Source organism: Drosophila innubila (genome assembly GCF_004354385.1).
Source record: "Drosophila innubila isolate TH190305 chromosome 3R unlocalized genomic scaffold, UK_Dinn_1.0 2_E_3R, whole genome shotgun sequence".
Lineage (NCBI taxonomy): Eukaryota > Metazoa > Arthropoda > Insecta > Diptera > Drosophilidae > Drosophila > Drosophila innubila.
In genome coordinates, this window is record NW_022995380.1 from 25,079,621 (window position 1) to 25,099,963 (window position 20,343).

The 20,343-nt window shown below is 35.4% G+C and overlaps 1 protein-coding gene across 3 annotated transcripts; it reads right to left on the minus strand.

The window, feature by feature from the left end:
* Positions 1 to 2,972: 2,972 nt before the first annotated feature.
* Positions 2,973 to 16,102, minus strand: LOC117792915 (transcription factor cwo). 3 transcript variants are annotated; one of them, XM_034633234.1, is made up of 4 exons: positions 14,598 to 16,099; positions 7,069 to 7,192; positions 6,250 to 6,571; positions 2,973 to 5,223 (listed from the first exon to the last, which is right to left on the minus strand). In XM_034633234.1, exons 1-4 carry the CDS (start codon positions 14,654 to 14,656, stop codon positions 3,674 to 3,676), a joined length of 2,055 nt encoding a protein of 684 aa, XP_034489125.1. In that variant the 5' UTR covers positions 14,657 to 16,099; the 3' UTR covers positions 2,973 to 3,673. The 3 variants fall into 3 exon arrangements, with proteins under 3 accessions (XP_034489125.1, XP_034489124.1, XP_034489126.1); XM_034633233.1 differs by having other exon boundaries at positions 6,250 to 7,673; positions 14,598 to 16,102; XM_034633235.1 differs by lacking the exon at positions 7,069 to 7,192.
* Between the last annotated feature and the right edge of the window lie 4,241 nt (positions 16,103 to 20,343).

A 20,343-nucleotide genomic window follows, 5' to 3' on the forward strand; every position in this document is an offset into this window, starting at 1 on the left:
AAAACTCCGGTGAAAATAATAGCATCATGAAATTATTGTTTATATACACGTATTGTGAATTCTTATTTTACAATAAAATTAGGAAGAGTATTTACATTACTTATTAAGTTTTATTCTTGGTTGTGTAGTATGAAATTGATCTATAAGGGAAATTCGACTTCTCTAAAATGCAGAATCGTATTATAAAAAATTTATTAATGAGCATATTGATCCGGACATATTTCAGTCTGTTTAATAATAATAAATTAGGAAAAATATTTGCAATAGGTTTGCTACCGTGAAATTTTGTAAAAATGTAAAAAACGTTTATACCTTAAGAGTAAAAAATTACCTATTATATGATTAATTAAAATATTTCAATGTAAGTAAAGCGGACTGTGGATACACTTTTTTGTTAGTCCAAGATTTCCATTCATACTGCTGCTTTTATTTTCACCGAAGCGGACGTATTTATTGTCGGTTATCCGAAATTATATACCCTGAGAATACTGAAAAATAGTGTAAACAAAATATAGTTGTTTTGAGCAAATGTATGTGTCAGAAAACGAAGGTACTAAAATTTACATATATGTATGCAAGTTTTCTTAATCAGTATAAGGTACCTATTTCGAATTTTTTAAGTAATTGCTTACCAAAGAAAATAAAATTAAGTAAACAAAAAAGGAATCATAAAAAAGGAAATTCAAGAAAAATTCGAGAAAAATATTCAGAGTATAACAATAAGGAAATAAAATTGGAGGACAAAAATTAGGAAAGGTGAAAATTAAGAAAAATATTATTATGGCACATATTATTTACATGTTGACTATATTGATTTATAAATAAATGGTTCGAACAAATGTTATGTTTTTTTTGTTGGTTAAAAAATTGTAAAACCAAAATCTAAAAAATTTGATTAAAATTCGCATGAAATGTATATGCTTGTTTACATGTTTCTTGTATCTTATGTATAATACCTGTTAGACACATTCGCACAAGACCATTATACAGTCTGTTTCTCATTTTAAGCGGGTGCAACGAATTAAAAATGTATAGAAAGGGAATTAAGTATTGGTTCACTTACTGTAAACAATGGTTTGATCTGGTGGAATTTCGCATTGATGAGGCACAATTTTGTACTGGCCATTTTCCAATTTGTGTGATTGCAAGCAATATTCGTTTTTGGCAAAGTTCTTTTGATCGCCATGACGGTACAATATTCCATTCTAAATTATAAAATGTTCCGTATTGTAAATCGGAAAAAAAAAATTAATTGTCTTATCAAACCTCATATAACGTCCATTTATGGCCATTATCGTTGTCAGCATCAAGATGGAAATGGTTTTGACATGGGACTGCAAAGTGTCGTTGTACTACAAACACATCGACATTCATCTCAACTTCAGTACCATCGTTTAGTGTAACATTTATTAGAGGATTGTAATCGTTAGGCTCATCATGACATTTTCTCTCTTTATCAACAAGCAACTTTTCCGGATCGCAGCAAAAGCGAACACACGACTTCAAATGACAGATACATCCTCTTGTATGCTCAGCCACCTCTTCCTCTATTCTTTTTTCTTCGTGACTCTTCCATATGATTTGGTATTTATATTGCCCAACTTTTTCTTTAGGAATTAAAATATTTTCATACAGATAGCTTTCATTGTCGAATTTTGTACTGTTCGTAAGATCGACAGTATCAAAATAATCGCATCCTGGAATATCGCCTGATATCTCAGATAATATTACGAAAATAATAACAAAAAAATATCTGACTTTTCCCATTTCCTACTTTGAAGAACAAAAAAAAATTGATATCAAATTAGTGGCTTGGAATTATTGTTCAAAATACTTTATAATCGATTATTGTCCTGAAAAAATATATTTCAATCAATCATCATATTTACAAGCGATTTTATGCATTTATATAAATGCGAATTTTTAATTATCAAATTGTTTCATATTTTTTTAATTGCAAATTTGTGTAAGTACATAAGCACATAATATTCATGTATATACTCACAGTAAGATTTTTCCATATTAATCTTTCACAATAGCGAAATTAGTTTGCTTACTTTGGCGCTTCAAAATGAACTGAGCCCATCTGAAACTGCAATCGTTTGCGAATTAACATAAATATTAATAAGAAAGCTATTGGTACGGTGATTAATTTTCCAGAAAGCAACAATCAATAGGGGACTGGATTATGGGTGAGATAAAAATACTACTCAGCTCAAAATAATACTACTGCATAGCAACAAAACGAATGATATATATTGTGGGAATTCCGTTGTAGCACACACCCTCAAAGTCAATATGTTTCTTATTCGACTCTGATTAAATTTAGCATCTTGAACAATAATATGATCGGTTGGGTTATACAAAACGTCAATAATTTCAAGAAATTTGCCTGTTCCCAATGTGTATGCCATACACCCAATGACAGTTCGACGATCTATTTTATTTTATCAACTTTATTAGGTAATAAAAGATATATATATACATATGGGTATACATATATTTTTATTTATATAAAATATATTAAACAGTAACATAGTTATATAATATTACATTAATTGTACTGTAGTAAACGTAATCATCATATTTTAATCCATGAAACATGAATGTTTTGTGCAGTAAACTTTAAGTTTATAACAGCAGACACTTAAAAAGAATCAATATGTTATTCTTTTCCATACATTGTTTTAGTTAAATATCAAATAATTTGTCACAACGCTTAAACTTCAGAACAAAAAAAAACATGCATCAATTGCAAATTACATATTCATAGAAAACCATATTTCGAAAATGAAAGCTGGTATAAACATTAACAAAAATGAATTAAAAGTTCCTATATATAATCGTATTGTAATTTTATATTTTGCTCAAAAAATTCGAAAAACAACTCTCGAGCCCTATGAACTTAACATAATTTGTCACTATATCTCTAAACACTAATCCAATAATATAATATATATAATTGTTTTTTAATTAAAATATATATATACACATAACATTTGTTTTTCAATTTCCTTTCGCATTCAACTGTTATTCATCTTTTATATTTAGTTGACTAGTGGTTTATGTATATATGTAAGTATATTTAAAACGCGCACTTGGAGTCAAATTTGAAACCACAACTCTTAATTTAGTTGCAAAAAAATATTAAACATCTAAAAATACATTTAATTCACAATTGGTTGAAATTGTTATACATTTGATTTGTTAACGTGGGCTGGATTCTTGGCAACATACATCAAGGTGTACATTTCTTATAGACATTTATATAAAATATTGTATTTATTTACACTGTTTAGCTGTTTAACATTCGCAAAGAGCACATTGAATTCTCAAATTAATAATTAACTCCCTAATTAAAATTCATACATATGTAAGAACAAAATAAATAATGTAGATATATGTACGTGTATGTAGACAAGTTTTGTTCAGAAATAATCAATAATAAACAGCGTGTCTTGAAGACAACGTCCAGTTCCGACTGTACTTCAGTTAAACTGTCTTATTCTTACAGTAATACATCTATATTATATGTATATATATGTATATGGTGCAGCCAAGTACATTTCACTCGCTTTTTGCACAGTATTTGGAATCAATCATTTGATGATCATTCACAGAAGTAGTGAGGTAGAATTGTTCTCTTCCGTTCTGTTCTGTTTTCTGAAGCTCTTCACCAGCTGTTGCTGATTGCCTGCTCCAGCTTGGCCTTGGTCACGGCTGCAGCGGATCTTAGCAGATCTTGAGCAGCTGCCGAGCTGCCACCCAGCGTTGTGGCAGTTGTGGCAACCACGTTCTGTTGCTTTCCTGCAGCAACAGCGGCTGCGGCAGCGGCTGCTGCCAGCAGCGAAGCCGACGTTGAGCTGGCCATAAAGTTGACGTTTATATTGATGGGATGTACCACGGGCATGCTTGTGTAGCTTTTCTCGAGCAAATCGACACCGTTGAGATATGGCACCAGTGCATTATAGTCCACATTAAGTGGCACATAATAGTTGCCTTGGCAATGCAACGCAAAGATCGGCACGGTAAACGAATGACGCGGTGGAAGCGGAGCTGTTGTGCTGCTGGGCGTGCTTAATTGGGCGCCGGCAGCACTTAGCTTGGCCAGCAGCGGACTGGAATTGGAGTTGCTGTTGTGCAGCTCCGACTTGATGTCCTTGATGTCACTGAAATTAAACGAGGGCTTGTCGTCGCGCACCAACACCATCGGACGTGGCGGATTCGTGTTGCTCGCCTCGCTGTGCACATCCAAGGGCAAATTGCCATTGCAAGCTGCCGCTGCCGCCGCCGCCGCCGCTGCCTCGGCTAGTTTGCGTTTCTTTGCCATGATGGGCGCTATTTCCAATTCGGTGCCATCCTTAGAGTGATCGGAGAGTGCATGCAAATGCGAGTGATCGTTCTGCAGATGTGGCGCGTGTTCGCTACTCGTTTCCTCGTCGTGCAGCTCATGCACGAAACGCTCCTTGATGTGGTTCTTGTACTTGTAGTTATTGTTGTGCTCAATCTCATGCGAGGACTCCGAATAGTTGCGCATGCGCACAGACAACAGACTATCCGTGGTATGAGGATTGTGGGCCAGATGCGAATGCGGATGCAAAAGTGCATCCCGTGGCGGGGGCGAGTGCATGTTCGAGGTATCCGTATGCAGAATCGGCTCGCGCGATGAATCAAAATCATGCTGGCTGCTATCCGTGTGATGATGCGGCGCCGTCGATGTTATCACTGGCGCCTGATGCGGCTGCTGATGGGCAGCAACGGCAACGGCAGCGGCAGCGGAAGCGACAGACGCCTTGGCCAGGGTATGGCATGTGGTTGTCGAGGTCGTTGAGCTTGCCGCATTGCTGCTGGCAGTGTTGGAGCCCGTTGAATTGGTGGGTACATTATCACCAGCAATGCCATTGACATTCCCATTGCCCACCACATGCTTGCTTGGACTCTGGCGCTCAATGCTGGCATTGGAGGAGCCGTTAATGTTGCTTCCAGCAGCAGCTGCAACTGCGGCTGCCGCGGCAGCCTGCTGACTGCGCTGCAACTGATTGAGATGATTGCGGAAACTCAGATCCTTGACATCATTGTGATCGTTGCTATGCTCCACATCGGAGGCGCCCAGCATATCACGCAGGTGGCACAACGGCGGATGATACGCCTGGTGGGGACTGCCACTCGAAGCGCTTACATTGTCCGGCATGTGGCAGCTGCGGGTGGACTTGTAACAGTCAGCTGAAAAAGAAACGAGAATACATTATTGTAGCAACACGAAAGAAGGATTATCTTCAGCACACGCCAAGGGTTTAATACACTTGCAGAGCCCTGTTTTCAATTATCGACTGATCGATCCTATGACAAGATATAGATATAAGATATAGCAGGGAATAACACCGCTCCTCTTTAAGTAAAGAAACTAAAACCGTAACCGATATTAATGCTCTAACAAGAACCGAAAACCGAAACGCTCGTACCGGTACGCTTGTGGTTAAGTGGCTAGGTCAAAGAGCTCACCAACTTTAAACTGTCATAACTTTGCCAAAACTCAACCGATTTTCAAGCGGAATGTCATTTTAATCATGGTTTGGCCTCTAAATTTATTCTGTATTCAAATTTTATTCATTTAGAAAATTTAATTATATTCGACCAAAACTCGATTTTGATGGTAAGGGAGGACCCTTTGAAATTTCGAAAATTCAAAATTTTAAATCTCAAGTTTTCACTTTTAATCGACTCCTTATATCGTAATTAGTATAAAACAACACTTTAAATTTGATTCTGAGACCTTTCATTTTCTTGTAAAAAATCATGTCAAAATTAAGAAAAATTTTGACTTGTAAAGTTATTAGGTCAGAGGCTTCAGCAACTTCCAACTGTCATAACTTGAATACAACTGGCCCGATTTTCAAGCGGACTGTCATTTTAATCATGGTTTGGCCTCTTAATTTATTTTGCATTCAAATTTTGTTAAATTCGCTTAAAAAATATTATTCCTCTCGATCAAGGTATTTATTCTCTGATTTCAACCAAATTTGATAGGGAAGAAGACATTAGTTGATATATTATATGTGAGATTGGTTGAGATAACTTAAAAAACAACAAGGTTGTTCATACGAAACTTGGCTTTTGTTATGGTTTTGATCTGAAAGACATATTTGCATGGGAAAAACGACAGACAGACAGAAATATCGACTCAGATGGCAAAGAAATCAAAGTTTTTGCAAGTGTATAAAAATCGCTGGGCAAGTGGATGTTACTCACCCTTGAACACTTCGTCGATATGCTCCTGCAGACGGGCCAAGAGGCGATAGCAGAATTCTTGCATTTGGCTATCGTATAGAAACTTAGCCGCCTCCTTCATGCAGTCCATGTAGCCGCTGCGATACTCGGTCTCCTTTTGCAGGCATTCACTCTGCAAGTGCTTCAAGTGTCGAATGGCCATCTCAATGATTTCGGTCTTCTCGATCCGGCCACGCCCCTTGCGCTGATACTGCGGTGGTATGAGGCGGGACAAATCTGCCAGGCAGGAGTTCATGCGATCACGGCGACGCTTCTCAATAATGCGATGCGACAATGGATCTTGCTGTAGAATCGGAAAACAAAAAGAGACTCGATTAAAGCGGATCGTCGTTAGCAAATAGCAACTATTAAGTAAAAGTTCATGGACCATTATGCTAAATAATGATTCTGGCCAGTGATTAGCTTTTCTTTTCTTTGTTTTTTTTTTTCTCTTTATTAAATTTTGCATTTGGTTCATAGTGTGTATTTTTCGATTGGATAATCTTAGCTCATGCTCTTCTGGCGTACAATAAAAAAGGGTCAAAAGCGGCGACATCTCGGGCTGCTGGCCGTGGAAGTTGAGCGTTCTGTGTGTAGGCGTGTGGGCGTGTGTACGTAATTGTGGGCGTGGTCATCGACATCGCTTGCCATTGCCAGTCACCGTTAACTGGTAATTGGTAATTGGTAACCGAATCAGTTATCAACTCAGGCGCTCTCTCTTTTGATCCTTTGATCTTGTTTTCGAGTTCGATTAGTTGTTTACGCGATTTGGTTTTGTCGCTCTAAAATTGTAATATTTACCCTCGATGTTTTATTACGTCTTCCGGTGGCATATTCAGCATCGTCCTCGCTGTATGCCGTTGCCGATGTTGAAAAATTTAAACTAGATTCTGTGCAATAAGGAAAACTGGAGACAGCTGCTTCGCTATAATTCGTATGCGTTTTGTTTCATATGCAAAAAGAAGTGGGAAGGATAAGAAACACAAATAAGTCCAAATCTTGTTCAATAGTTTGTCAAGTTTTTTGTTTGTTTTTTTTTTTTTTTTTGTATCATATCAATCATTGTTTTAGTAATGCATTTATAAGGCGCATAACTTAAGCTAACTTAAAAATAATAACTTAATCTAAATATGTAGTTATGTGTTTTATCATTGTTTTTTTTATGGGCAATGCTTTATTTTGTTTCATAGTAAAAATATTAAAAATAATAGAATAACCTAAGCTGTAATATTGAAAATAAAATAAAAGTATTAATCAAATCAGTCTGTCGCTCCTCGCTCGCGCTCTCTCACTCACTCTCACTTTCTCTTTCTCAATCTCTGTGACTGTCTTACATTACAGTTGGTAATCCGAGAGTTGATCCCCGAAAAGAGTCAGCCATTATTGTACCCCAAGTTGTCGCTTGGCTAAAATCAAATGAGCGTTTTTTGTTGATTTTTTGTTGTTGTAGTAATAAAATAATAAAAGCATAAAATAATGATTTTTGTTGTTGTTGTTGTTGTTGTTGTTTAAACATACACAGCTGAAACGCGTGTTGCCCGGTAAATTTTCACACACGAGAACATTAATACTTACACTAACACATTTTATACTTAATTCTTTGAAAATGGTCTTGGACGTGGACGTCGGCAATTTTAGTAGCTGTTGAAACACCTGTTTAACAAACTAATATACATAGTTTTCTAAAGAATAATCCCAATCTACAACACGTTTTGAGGTACTGTCGTGACATCTAATTTTAGAGTCTACACGTTTATGTGGCATTTGTCATAAATAAATAAATAAAGAAAACATCATCCTTAGCCCCAAAATAAATTGTTTTAATTCAATGGGTCAAAATCAACAGTGGACTGTGAACAGTGGGCATGCATATGAAACGTTGCCAAGTGCGGCCAGTAAGCAAATAAGTACACAAAGAAGAGAATGAAAAATACAAAAAAAAAAAAAAAATACAAAACATTTCAACAATTTCAATGAGCTGCAATCTGTGACCAAAACAAACATTGCGCTAACGAATGAATAAAGAAAAATATAAATCGAGAAAGGCGCGTCCGCGTCAGAAAACGCTAGAAGACTTGTTGCGACTTCGAGCAACAACGGCGATAAGAAACAACACGCAACGATTGGTCGATGGCATATGCATGTATTTAATCTCGTATACAAATGAATATACTTACTATATACACACATTTAGTATATACTAGAAGGCAGCAGTGCATGGCGCTTAGAACATGTTTATCTCATCCCAGCAGCGTCAGCAAACTCTCGTGAAATCTACAAAATGAAGAAGTCAGCTTCTACTACTAATATTAGCTACCCCGGCACACACCTATTGCGTCAAGACATGTTTCCTCTCGGTTTTTTAGCACCACTTTGTTGGTATATTTGTAAGACGCACAAACTTATAAATGTCACGCACAGATCTCGGCTTACGCTGCGTATGGATAATGCGCATTTTGCTTACGAAACTCGTGCAATTGACGTAGATACGCTTCTTATGCGACACATAGATAAATATATGTATATTAAAGTGCACCTAAAAGCAGACCAGTTTTCCTTTTGTCACTTATTTATACTTTCAACCAGAAAATCATCACTACACCTCAATCATAATTGCGTTTGCTGTTTGTATTTTCATTAAAGTGCACCTAAAAACATTCTAGCTTGACGAGTTTATTATTAGAATTCAGAACTTAGTTTATGTTTCTATACAAAGTTGTTTCTTATAAAGAACCAAAAATTCTTAATATAAGAGAAAACATTTGGATTTGAACATTGTGTTTTTATTATTTTTCTTTTTAAAGTTCTAATTCTAAACAAAACATAAAACGGTTGTAGGATTTATATTGCTCAGACTTTTCCATCTAGTTTTTTTTTAACATATCATTGCTGTTGTTCTGGTAGACTTTTATCCAAATATAACCAGTCAGTCTTAATCATAATCGCATGTCCAATTTGTGTTTCTACTTTAGATAATCCTAGAACTAGTTCAGTTTGCTGTAATTAACCCTTGTACCCAAATGAATACCAAATCACTCGCTTGATTCATGAAATATCGACGCGATGCGCTGAACATTGAACCCATTTGACACGCCCCTTTCGTCCGCCTTCTACTGGCAAACGATTTTTGGCATATATATATATATATATATATATATATATGTATATATAAATGTATTTTTTTTTTAATTGAGGGCCAAAACATTGTCGCACTTTTAAGCTATTAAGTAATTGGCAAATAGCGCCGCTCGTATAAATTTAGAGATGAGCCAGCTAATCGCACACTTACATACATATGTAAAAACATGCATACTCGTCTATTAAGCACACATGTATTTACATAAAAGTGTTTTTGTGTGCACGTATTTGATACAGGTAGTCCGTATGGAAGCCAAATGACGCCAACTGTTGATCAGCCGTATATTTTATGCCAAAAGCATGAACGGGCAGACAACGGCATTTGTTGGACGCACGTTTGAGAACGCATTTAATTGTATTATTGATAATTAAATATATGCTGTACTACAATTGTCGCTGCTATTGGTAATATCGTGCAATAACCTAAAACTAAAAATATTTCATTGACATTCGGTCAGCTTTATGGTTTCCTGTTGTTAATCGACCCTATAGATAAGAGCCCTATCAGATACAGATACACGTGATATTGTACATATGTATACAAATCTTATCGGCTTTGATTTCGTTACCTCTTTTGCCTGGTCACTCGAATAACAAACTGAACAAATTGAGTGTCATTCAATAAACTCTTAAAATAAACTTGTTTAAAGTTGTAACTATAAAATAAACTATTGAATAACATATGGTATATCTAATCTTAAAAGTGCTTCTAATCGATGACTCATGCTGTTTCTATACAACATCTTATACATCTCATCAACCAGTTCCAATGCCAATTCTTTCCGTTACAAAATTTGTGTCAAATGAAAGAGACCTTCACAGAATTTCCATATTTCCACATTTGTATTGACATTAGGCAATAGAAAAATATGTCTGAGGCAAATTGTGAAATAAAAAAAAAGAAAACACACAATGACGCAGTCTGGGAAGACAATGTCGTGTCGTCTACTGCAAAATGTAAACAAAAACAAAAATATAATTAAGTACAATAAATTGTTGTCTTCTTGTCTACAAAAATAAATGCAGTGGAAAAATGGGAGTTGGTGACTTGCCTGATCATTGGACGCAATGACCTTGATTGCACCTGCAGTCTGCTGCTGATAAGATAAATGTCATAAAAACAAATGGCAAATAGTCATAAACAATTGCCACGAGTTGTAAGCAACAATATAATCACAAAACGAGCTGGCGATCACGTGAGAGGTTTTTATATTTTATTATGCATTCAAAATGAAAAAAAAAAAAACTGGATATTTGAGGCCAACCGGTTGCAGCTGCTCTCGGTAAAAATATTTATTTGGCTGAGCACGTGATATAATGACCAGTTAAATTAACGAGTCAAGTTAAAGCACCGCAGTTCATAAATACTATGAGAGTGTAAAGTGCTGAGCTATCAAGACAATGACATCAAAGCTTCAGTGTTGTGTAACACCAACGGAAACTGATGTGCCAGCAAGACGTGTGCATGTGTTGAATGGACTGCCTAGCAACAATGAATGGCGAGCGGAACTACAAACAACAAAAAGGGGGGCAAACCCCCTTCCATGTCATCACTCTTCAGCCATGACCAGAAAATACGTAGCTGGCATGCTGTCTAAGCAAAAACAATTCAATAAACATCAGCAGCATCAGCAACAACAACACCAACAATTCATAACAGCAACAAGCACAATTGAACACAGCAGCAACAGCAAGAGTGTTGTACAATTTACAAATACAACAACAATAGTTGGTACATTTCATATTGGCCGCATGGTACACACTCATATTTAAGCGGAAGTGATCGCCAATTGACTAACTCATGTGTAAAATGACTAACTCAAATTGGAATGCTTAAATAAATATATTAACAATAAAATATATTAACAATGAAATAAATTAAAAATATGCTTAAAGTTTTTATTGGAAATGAAAGCAGTTAAATCCAAATTAAATACAAAATCCCATTTATGTTTGTAAATAAGGCAAATTGCGATCTTATCAATATTAGTAGGAAAAGTTTCCGATTTAGACAATTTTTCAATTTCCATGCAATGGAAAATATACATACAAATGGAATACTTTTAATAACTAGGTCAAAAGACATCAAAATCCATCTACATATTTAAATCATTTAACGGCAATCAAATGCAATGTGTGACTCACATGCCCCAACAGAAGCCCCAGGGCCAGAGACTCGCAATGCATTAATCACAACGAGGAAAACACACACACTCACACACACACACAATACAATAATGTATACAGCAAGTTGTGTAAATTTCTCAATATTTGCAGCACGTTTGTCAAACGGCACGAGGGATTGAGAGACCCCAATAAAGAGTGAAGGCATACACACATATTACGTATACGTACACAAACAGATGCAAGTATGTATAAACTGCATGGAAACGACGATCGTGACTACGTGCCTGCGTTTGAGATGCCAATGGACGAACGATGACGATAACAAGAGCTCGACACAATACCGATTGGCAATTGGAAATCGAAAATATATATATGCTAAATTAAAAGATCCCAGGATAGCTATTAATGATAGAAGTATATTTTCGTAGTTTTGTAGATATAATGATAGATATATGTTGATATAATTTAATGCGCGTCGTGTTTTTATTGATGTCACGCAAAGATACGGTTGTTTTCAAAAACGTATAGAAACACTTATGTGTATATGTACATTTCCTGATCTTTGCGGCTTGCTTTGACGTGTTGTCTTGCTGAACATTTGTGAGTTACTTAACCTACATGACTAAACTGCGGCATTTATTCAGATTATGTCATGTAACACAAACGTATCCAGCAAACAAACACACTTTCTCAGACTTCTCTCGTGCGGCACTTATCAGTTCAAATAAATCACAATGTATTAGAGAGTTGCTTATCACTGGGTCACGGCCGGTTTGGTTGGGGTCACGTCGTCGTCAAGATCCCATAATCGAAAACAACGACAGACAACTGCATATTTAAATTGTATTTTTCTCATTTTTTTATATATCAGCAGCTGCCTTATCGTGCAATAAACTTGAGATCTTACAGATTTTGATGACAACCAACATTCCAACTTAAATTTAGTACATAGTCTTAAGCCTATATTTGTATGTATGTACATATGTATATACAAACGTTCTTATTTATTTACAATACCAAGTGTGTGCTCATATTTATGTTATCTGGCATGTGCGTCACGACTCTTTCGCTTTTATCGCGTGCTCTTATCTCGTTTATGGATGACTTGTTTGCAGTTCGGTTCAATTTTTTTGTTATTTTTATTAAAGCATCGCGTAGTACAAATTATAAACATTTTAAATATATAGAGTCTATTCAGACGCGTGTTTGTACTTGCTTCATCAAGAGCCAAGTAGAGAAGAGTAGAAGCCTATTACCAGGAACACTACAATTAAGATTAAGATTAAGACCACGAATCCGACGGGAAAAGCGATAAAGAAGGCTATGAAGATGATGGTGACGATAACAATGAGATGTTACTATTTTAGTGGATAACTACGAAACACAATATCAATACAAATCTAGAATTCTTTAAAAAAAAAAAAGCTAATAGTAAACAGGTATTAGAACTTATAGGACTTTTGTAATAACTTATTTTTAATATACAATCCTTTAAGCATGAAGCTAAAACTTATATTAATATTTTACCCAAATTACTTCCACTTAATATATGACTAGATAGAAAGAATTAGTTACCCACGTAAGGTTCAAATAAAATTTTTTCACGAGGTTTTCTATGTATGACAGTAACATGAATGACACATACATATATGTATATTTTTTTTTGTACATGTACTAATTTCGATCAAAAAGGCTTCGAAGCTTAGAAAACAATGAGATACATTCAGTGAATTTATCAATTTATATTCATAAAATGAATATTTGTTGTTTTTTTTGGCAGATAAATCAATCTTTTATTTATCTTTTATTTGTTATGAGTCTTGCATATTTGATTTTGAAATATAAAAGTTGACTTTATGTATATTTTTAAGTCATACACATTTATATAGTAGGAAATCAGTTAAAGGCGCCACCCAGTGGTCACCAAATACTAAAATAGACGTACAACAATTAACAACAAAACTTGCTGACCTTCAAAAGGACACCGACTGGCGCTCACACACACACGCACACACACGTACAGCCACTGAAGGCACACACACGTGCGTGTGGGATTATGTTGTGTCTGTGAGGAGCAAATACGCCCACAAAAGCCAATCAAATGAACTGGGACCAATTGGTTGTTGTTGTTGCTGTTGTTGTTGTTCTTGTTGTTGTTGCTGTTATTGCTGTTGTTGCTGTTATTGCTGTTGTTGCTATTTATAGCCACGTTTTGGCCGTTGACATTTAGTAGAAATAAGCTGGCTTTATAAAAAGCAATCAGTCTGGTCTCCCAACATTTTATTTATTTATACACAAAAAAAACTTAAATCATAAGTATATACTTAGTCTCATACAAACTTAAATGTTTATATTTTTGATACGTTAAATTAAAAAAGCACGAATTAAAAACAACAACAAATGGAATATATTGACGCGGTTAATGAAATTCAAGTTCAAAATATAACAAACAAAAAAATACAAAACGGAATGAAAGAAGGGGAGGAAAAAAAACCCAAACTGAACGTCACGTTTGCCTAATCGTGTTTTGCACTTTGTTTGTGTTGTTTTGCAAAATGTTTGCATAAATAAATACATAAACTAAAAATCCATTTTATAAATAGAGTCAAGCGGCAAACGGCAAACAGCAAACGAATGTCTGCCTGCCCACGTTTTTCGTTTCGTTTGTCGAATTTTCGCTTGATTTTCTTAATTTTTATTTTTTAACTTGCTCAGCTACCAAAAATAGCCCCACGATCCACGCCCAATACCAATCTTAATGTTCAGCACACAAGCACAACTGCACACACAGCCACAGACACACACATGCACACAAACTCGAAAGATATTCACATAGAAACCGTTACAAAGTCGGCAACAAAAAATAATAAAAAAAACCATAGTAAAACTTAAGCTAAAACTTAAAGATGACATTATAGACTAGGCTAACAATAAATTATGCATAAACTTAAACGCGCACAGGTGAAAGTGAGTGTGTTGTTTTTGTTGTTGTTGTTTTGGTGTGTATTGTGGATATTTTTGGCTTCAAAAGGAGCTTTGTGGCAAAGGTTCCCATCTATACCTACCTCTCATACTTAACCGGATGTGCGGCATGTCCATTTGCCTCGCTCCAATAGGGTTCCATATTGTGGTTGCTGTTTCCGCTGCTGGCGATGCTGCTGCTGCTTCTGCTACTGCTGTGGTTGTGATTGTGGTTGTGAGAGGCGCCGATCCTGGGCAAAATTGCGATGTCTGCTTTGTGTTGCTCTTTCCTCTCCTGCAGCTGCTGCGTCGACGTTGCTTGCAATTGCGGTGGAATGGTGGAAGGTGTTTTTGCTCTCTACGTCAATGCAGAAAAGGCAGAGAGAAACGCCGGCGAACGAGCGCACGAATTTATGACAGCAAACAGGTTGTCGGCTGTCGGCTACGGCGAATTCAGTTCAGTTCAGTTGCGGCGAATTACAATTATTTTTGCTTGCTTTGTTGGTATTTTCTGGTGGGTTCACTTTTATTTGTATTACACAAGTACAATAATAACTTGCTCAATGTAAATATTCCAAGAATTGAATAATGTAAATTGTCGTTGATTGTTGATTGTTAATATGTATTACAATTTGTATCACACTTGAATATCCAATACTCTTTGCACCCCTGCGACACACTTAATTGATTTATCTGTAGCATAACATAACTTATTTAATTATGTTTAAATTCTTGTGAGTTTTGACTGTTTAGTGATGTCTGTTGTTTGTACGCTTATCAAAGGTGACAGTGCCGATAACGAACAACGGGTGCGATAAGGCCTTACTTATACGCACACACACACACACAATGTATGTGCGTGAATATGTAAATAAGTAAATATCTACTTATATACCGTACGTTTATCTCTGGGAGAATTAAACAACACTTGTAGGACAACTACAATATTTAATTATGTATGACTAGTCTCTTCTGCCCCGAACGTGTTAACTTTAATCCCCCGCGTTATTTCTCTTTACTACTGCTGATACTGATGCTGCTCTGCTGGAAACCTTGAAATTGCTTTACACTCACGTCTCGTTTTATTTTTGCTCTCTGCGAAGCACAAACACACACACTGACGCACAAACAGCACCAAGGAGTACCACAAAGAGAGAATAATGATTGTCGAAAAACGTGATTTGGGTTTCTGTCACACGGCAGCGATTTACACGTTTCGCACTTTTATTAATTTTGTATTAAATATTTATTTTATTGATACACAACTTCCTTCGTTTCAGAGTGGAATTTTACTAGCAGCCGAGCATTCCGTGTGCAAACAGTATGCGTGAATTTGTATTTGTATTTGTACGTTCCACTACACAGCACTTTTATTATATATGTATGTATTCGTATATATGTATGTATGCACACAATTTGTTGTTGCTGCTTGCTCGGCTCTTGCTATATATTTTTTTTCTTTATTTTTTTTTTAAACAAAACACTTGCGCTGTCCGAAACGTTGTTAACACCAACTGCTCACTTCGAACGGCTGAATTGAAATGAATGAAAAATACTCGATGAACGGGCTAAAATTAAGACCAAGAAAGCAAGCTCAAGTTCGACGCATCGCAACTTGAATACTCTGCACGAAAAGTTTGTCTTGCTCAACTTATATTATTTTTAATATTTATTTTATAGAAATAATAATGAGAGTATTTTCAAAATAAATTGAATTAAGATTATTAACCAATTAATAGTGATTAGTCAGTCAGGAGTTGCTGTCATGTTGCCATCTAAATTACAAATGTTAATATACTCTCCTAAAAGGGTATACAAATACAAAACACGAGACCAAACACTGTGAGCAAATTAAGAGAGTTGATGACGTGCCTTGGATATCAGAGAATGTTGCATGAAAATGTAAATGGCAAAAGAGCTAGAAAACGTAAGAGAGCGAGAGAGAAACCGCCCGGCTGACTATGAGCGAGCTCTTTGTCAAGTCATGCTGGGCTGCGGCTGATGTGTTGTATGTGTGTATGTGTGCTTGCGTATGTCAAAGTGTTGGTATGCGTTGGCTTTTGGATCTTTGTGAATGTGTTTGTACATGCGTTGATGTTATCGCATTTCGTGCGCGGCAAACGTGATTGCCACAGTGGGTCGAAAAGTAATATATTTGTTATTAATTCAGACAGTTTCCTAACTAGTCAATAATATTGATAAAATATTATTAATTTTTGTCATTTAGGAGAGAATGCTACTATTTAATATGGAGAAAGTACAATTTGATATCTATAATATTAAAAACAAGACAGGTACCTAAATTATACAGTGGCTCGCAGCTTATTTTAACCAGAACCAAAAAAAAATACATATCAAAGTAATTTAAGCGCAGGTTGTTATCCTAATATTTAAAGCAAGCTTTAAATATTTTTTAACAATTTAAAACTAAATACATATGTAAATAAATATCAACCAAAAATAATGTCAGCATGTTGCAACCAGATAAGAAATTCAATACGAAAAGTAACTTAACATATACTATAATAAATTTTTCATCATATTTTTAATAGCTTCAGCCAACGGTGCATTTTTCGATGACTAGACGTTGCGAGTTTACAGCAGAGAACTGCTCAGAAGTGCGGTTCATAGGCCTATTTGAATGATATGAAGCAATATATAAGAAGATTTTATACATACATATGTTCATATATACTTGTATTTATTTATGTGCTTAACGTCGTCTTGTCATTTACATTAAAATGCACTTGTTATTATTATTAATTGCGTGTGAATATACTTAATAATAAAAATGATAACGTAAGCAATCGAGATAAACATATGTGATTTTTTATTTTATTAATGATAAAAGCACACATACACACAAGCAGATTACCGTTACAGCGGATAGTGGTCATCGGGACGTGCGTTGCGTGCTTTTGTCGCCTTTGCGTTTGTTGTTTTTTCTCTGTCAGCTTTCAAGTTGAAAGGCAAACGCAAAACCGAAAAGAAAACGACGTAGAAACCCAAGGCAAGCGAAACAATAACAATAACATTAACAACAATAACAACAACAACAATGGTCAACAGCAGCAGCACATAATAAAACACGTGAACGTGACAAATTCCAAAGCAATTCGCAGCTGTTACATTGGGCGGCGGCGCCGCGACGTCAGCGTTGACGTTTGGCGGCGAATTGCGACGGAGCGAGAATTGCTTGGCAACAAAACGATTGTCTCACCGACACATACTCGCACAAAGCGCAAGCTCTTACAGTCGGCCGACATTTTGTTTTTATAATACTTGGCTGCTCGTCGCTTTCTTATTATTAATCGAAATAATAATCATACGCTGTGTTGGTTCATCATAAACATGAGTGGCTGGCGCACCGAATTGCTCTTTCTCATTTGCACACATCAATTCTCCATCTCTTTCTAGCGCCCTCTCTCTCTTTCTCTCTGTTTCCCGCTGTCTCTCTTTGTGTTACCCTCTCTGTTGTACGCGTGAGCAGCTTTTTAATCAAGGCACGTTGAAAGCGGGCACAGCTAGCGCAAAAAATTCATAGCGCATGACGTAATATCTCACGCGAGGCGAGCGTGTCACTCATTTCACGAAAATACACACATGCAGATATGAATTGTATATATGTGGTAGATATATGTATGTACATCTATTTACATACATATATATGTGCTCGTATAAAATAACACACATGCTAGTATGTTGTTGGTCACGTGTTGTCCAAATGATATAGAGGTGTGTGTGTGTACATACAGTTAGCTAAGAAAGTGTTTTGACAAAATAAAAATGCTAATATTTGAGATTTTTTTTCATAACAATTGAATTTGATGAAAATCATTTCTCCTTAATCTAAAATTGTTTTAACAACCAATAGACAAGAATAAGAAATAAAATAAAATCACAATAAATATATTTATATTTTGCAAGAGAAAATGTCACGCTTTTGATTTTGTCAAAACACTTTCTTGACTAATTGAAAATATGCTTGTATTGAATATCAGCTCTTTGTTTATTCTTTTTTTATACAGTTGGTCAAGTAAATGCTTTAGCAACATAAAAAACGCAGCTATTTGAATTTTATTTCTCATTAAGCAACTACATAAAATAAAAAAACAAGAAAAAGTATTTTATTTCTTTAAGAAAAATATGTATATCTTGTGTATTATCAACACAATTACTCGACGAACTGTATATTTGTGATTATTTTGTTTCATTTTCCAGCATTTTAATTAAATCTAAATGGCAACGGTCGCAAGTCACAGAGGCATGCAATCTATTTTTAGCACTGCCAAAGGTCAACACAAATCAAAGCAACAAGTCACTTACCCAGCACGATCGAGTAATGCATTAAACGTGTCCAAGTCCAATGCGCAATGAAAATGGGCGCTGTCCATTCTATTTGCTTCTATTTACATAGGTAACATTCCTATTTTAGAATTTATATTATTGTTATTGTTTACTGCAGCTGCTGATCCCGCAGTCAGGTAATTTTAGACTTTGTTTATAATATTAATATAAAATATTTTTCTATTCATTTATTTCGACGCTAAAATAATAAAATAAAATTAAAGCGTCTACTAACTATATATATACATTAATTAAATTATCAATGTAAAATGTAAATTATAATTGTATCTATATTTTTTCTATTTATTTTTCGACGTGAAAAAAAAATAAAATGAAATAAAAACATTTACTAACTAGTATATTACCTGTCGAAATTGGCACGTGCGAAGCAGCAAACACGGCCTGCTTGCTAATAGCGAATCACATGTTATTACGAATGCTTCACACATACAGAATGTCTGTTTCTGGAAGCTACAAACGTGAAAAACAAACCCAGGCACATTACACATACGCCCCGAGGGGCACGTGCACAGGCAACGATATATGTATGTCCATGTTCGTGTGTATTGTAGATACAAGTTGTAGATGATGGAAATGGCTTAAATTACTCACGCGCATTTCCCCACAGCTAAGTTAGTAAGTCTTATCAGAACTTCAAATTGGTTCAATTGCTTAATAGTAGCGGGATAAGTTATTTTCGTAATTTTTAAGTATGTGTTTATTTAAACAGTTGGTTTTTGTTATGGTCACGTGTCGGTAATCGGAATGCGTTACGTGGCCTGTGAATTTCCATAGAAATGAAATGCAATCAAGCAAAGCAACAACAACTACACCTGCAACAACAACAAACGACTTCAGAAAAATGTACATAGTTGCTTTTTTTTCCTACTATAAACAAGCCAACGGTGTGATAAAAAATAAACACTTGTGGATTTTTTATGTGGACATGGCCCCTAACGCTAAGCCAGCTACAAACTGATGAACATATACATATATACTATATTCACACATTTGTCGGTATGTACTCGTATATTAGTAGATATGCGAGTGTGTATCTGTTTTTCTATGGTTGTTGCTTTGCGTATCTTTATTGGCCTGTTTGTGTTTACTAAGCTTACATCTACATACTATACATATATATATATATGCATACTTGGGTGTGTACTATTTAATCACAAGCTGATTACCCATTTTATTTTTCTGTTGAAGCTGCTTAACGCGTGTGCAAACAGTAGCATCTAATGAGAGGAATAGTAATAGAGCGAGATCAATAAAAAAAATGCAGAGAAAGTCAACTCCAATCCTTGATAAGATATTAAAAGTAATGTAAAACAAGGAAAACATTTTTAAAAGCATTTGAAAATTGCAAATTAAACAACAGCTATAACAATGTCTTAAAAATACTTAAGATCTGTACAGAGTGAGAATATTAGTTAAAGAAAACAAACACCTTTAGTCCATCATATTCTAGAGACTTTAAAATTTTTTATTTATTTTAATCGA

Excerpts from the sequence above, each read along its gene's own strand:
- LOC117792915 (XM_034633233.1), bottom strand. The coding sequence starts at position 6,823 with ATGTCGCCGCTTTTGACCCTTTTTTATTGTACGCCAGAAGAGCATGAG. Across the intron at positions 5,224-6,249 it reads TATCGACGAAGTGTTCAAGG|CTGACTGTTACAAGTCCACC; the intron begins GTGAGTAACATC and ends TTTCTTTTTCAG.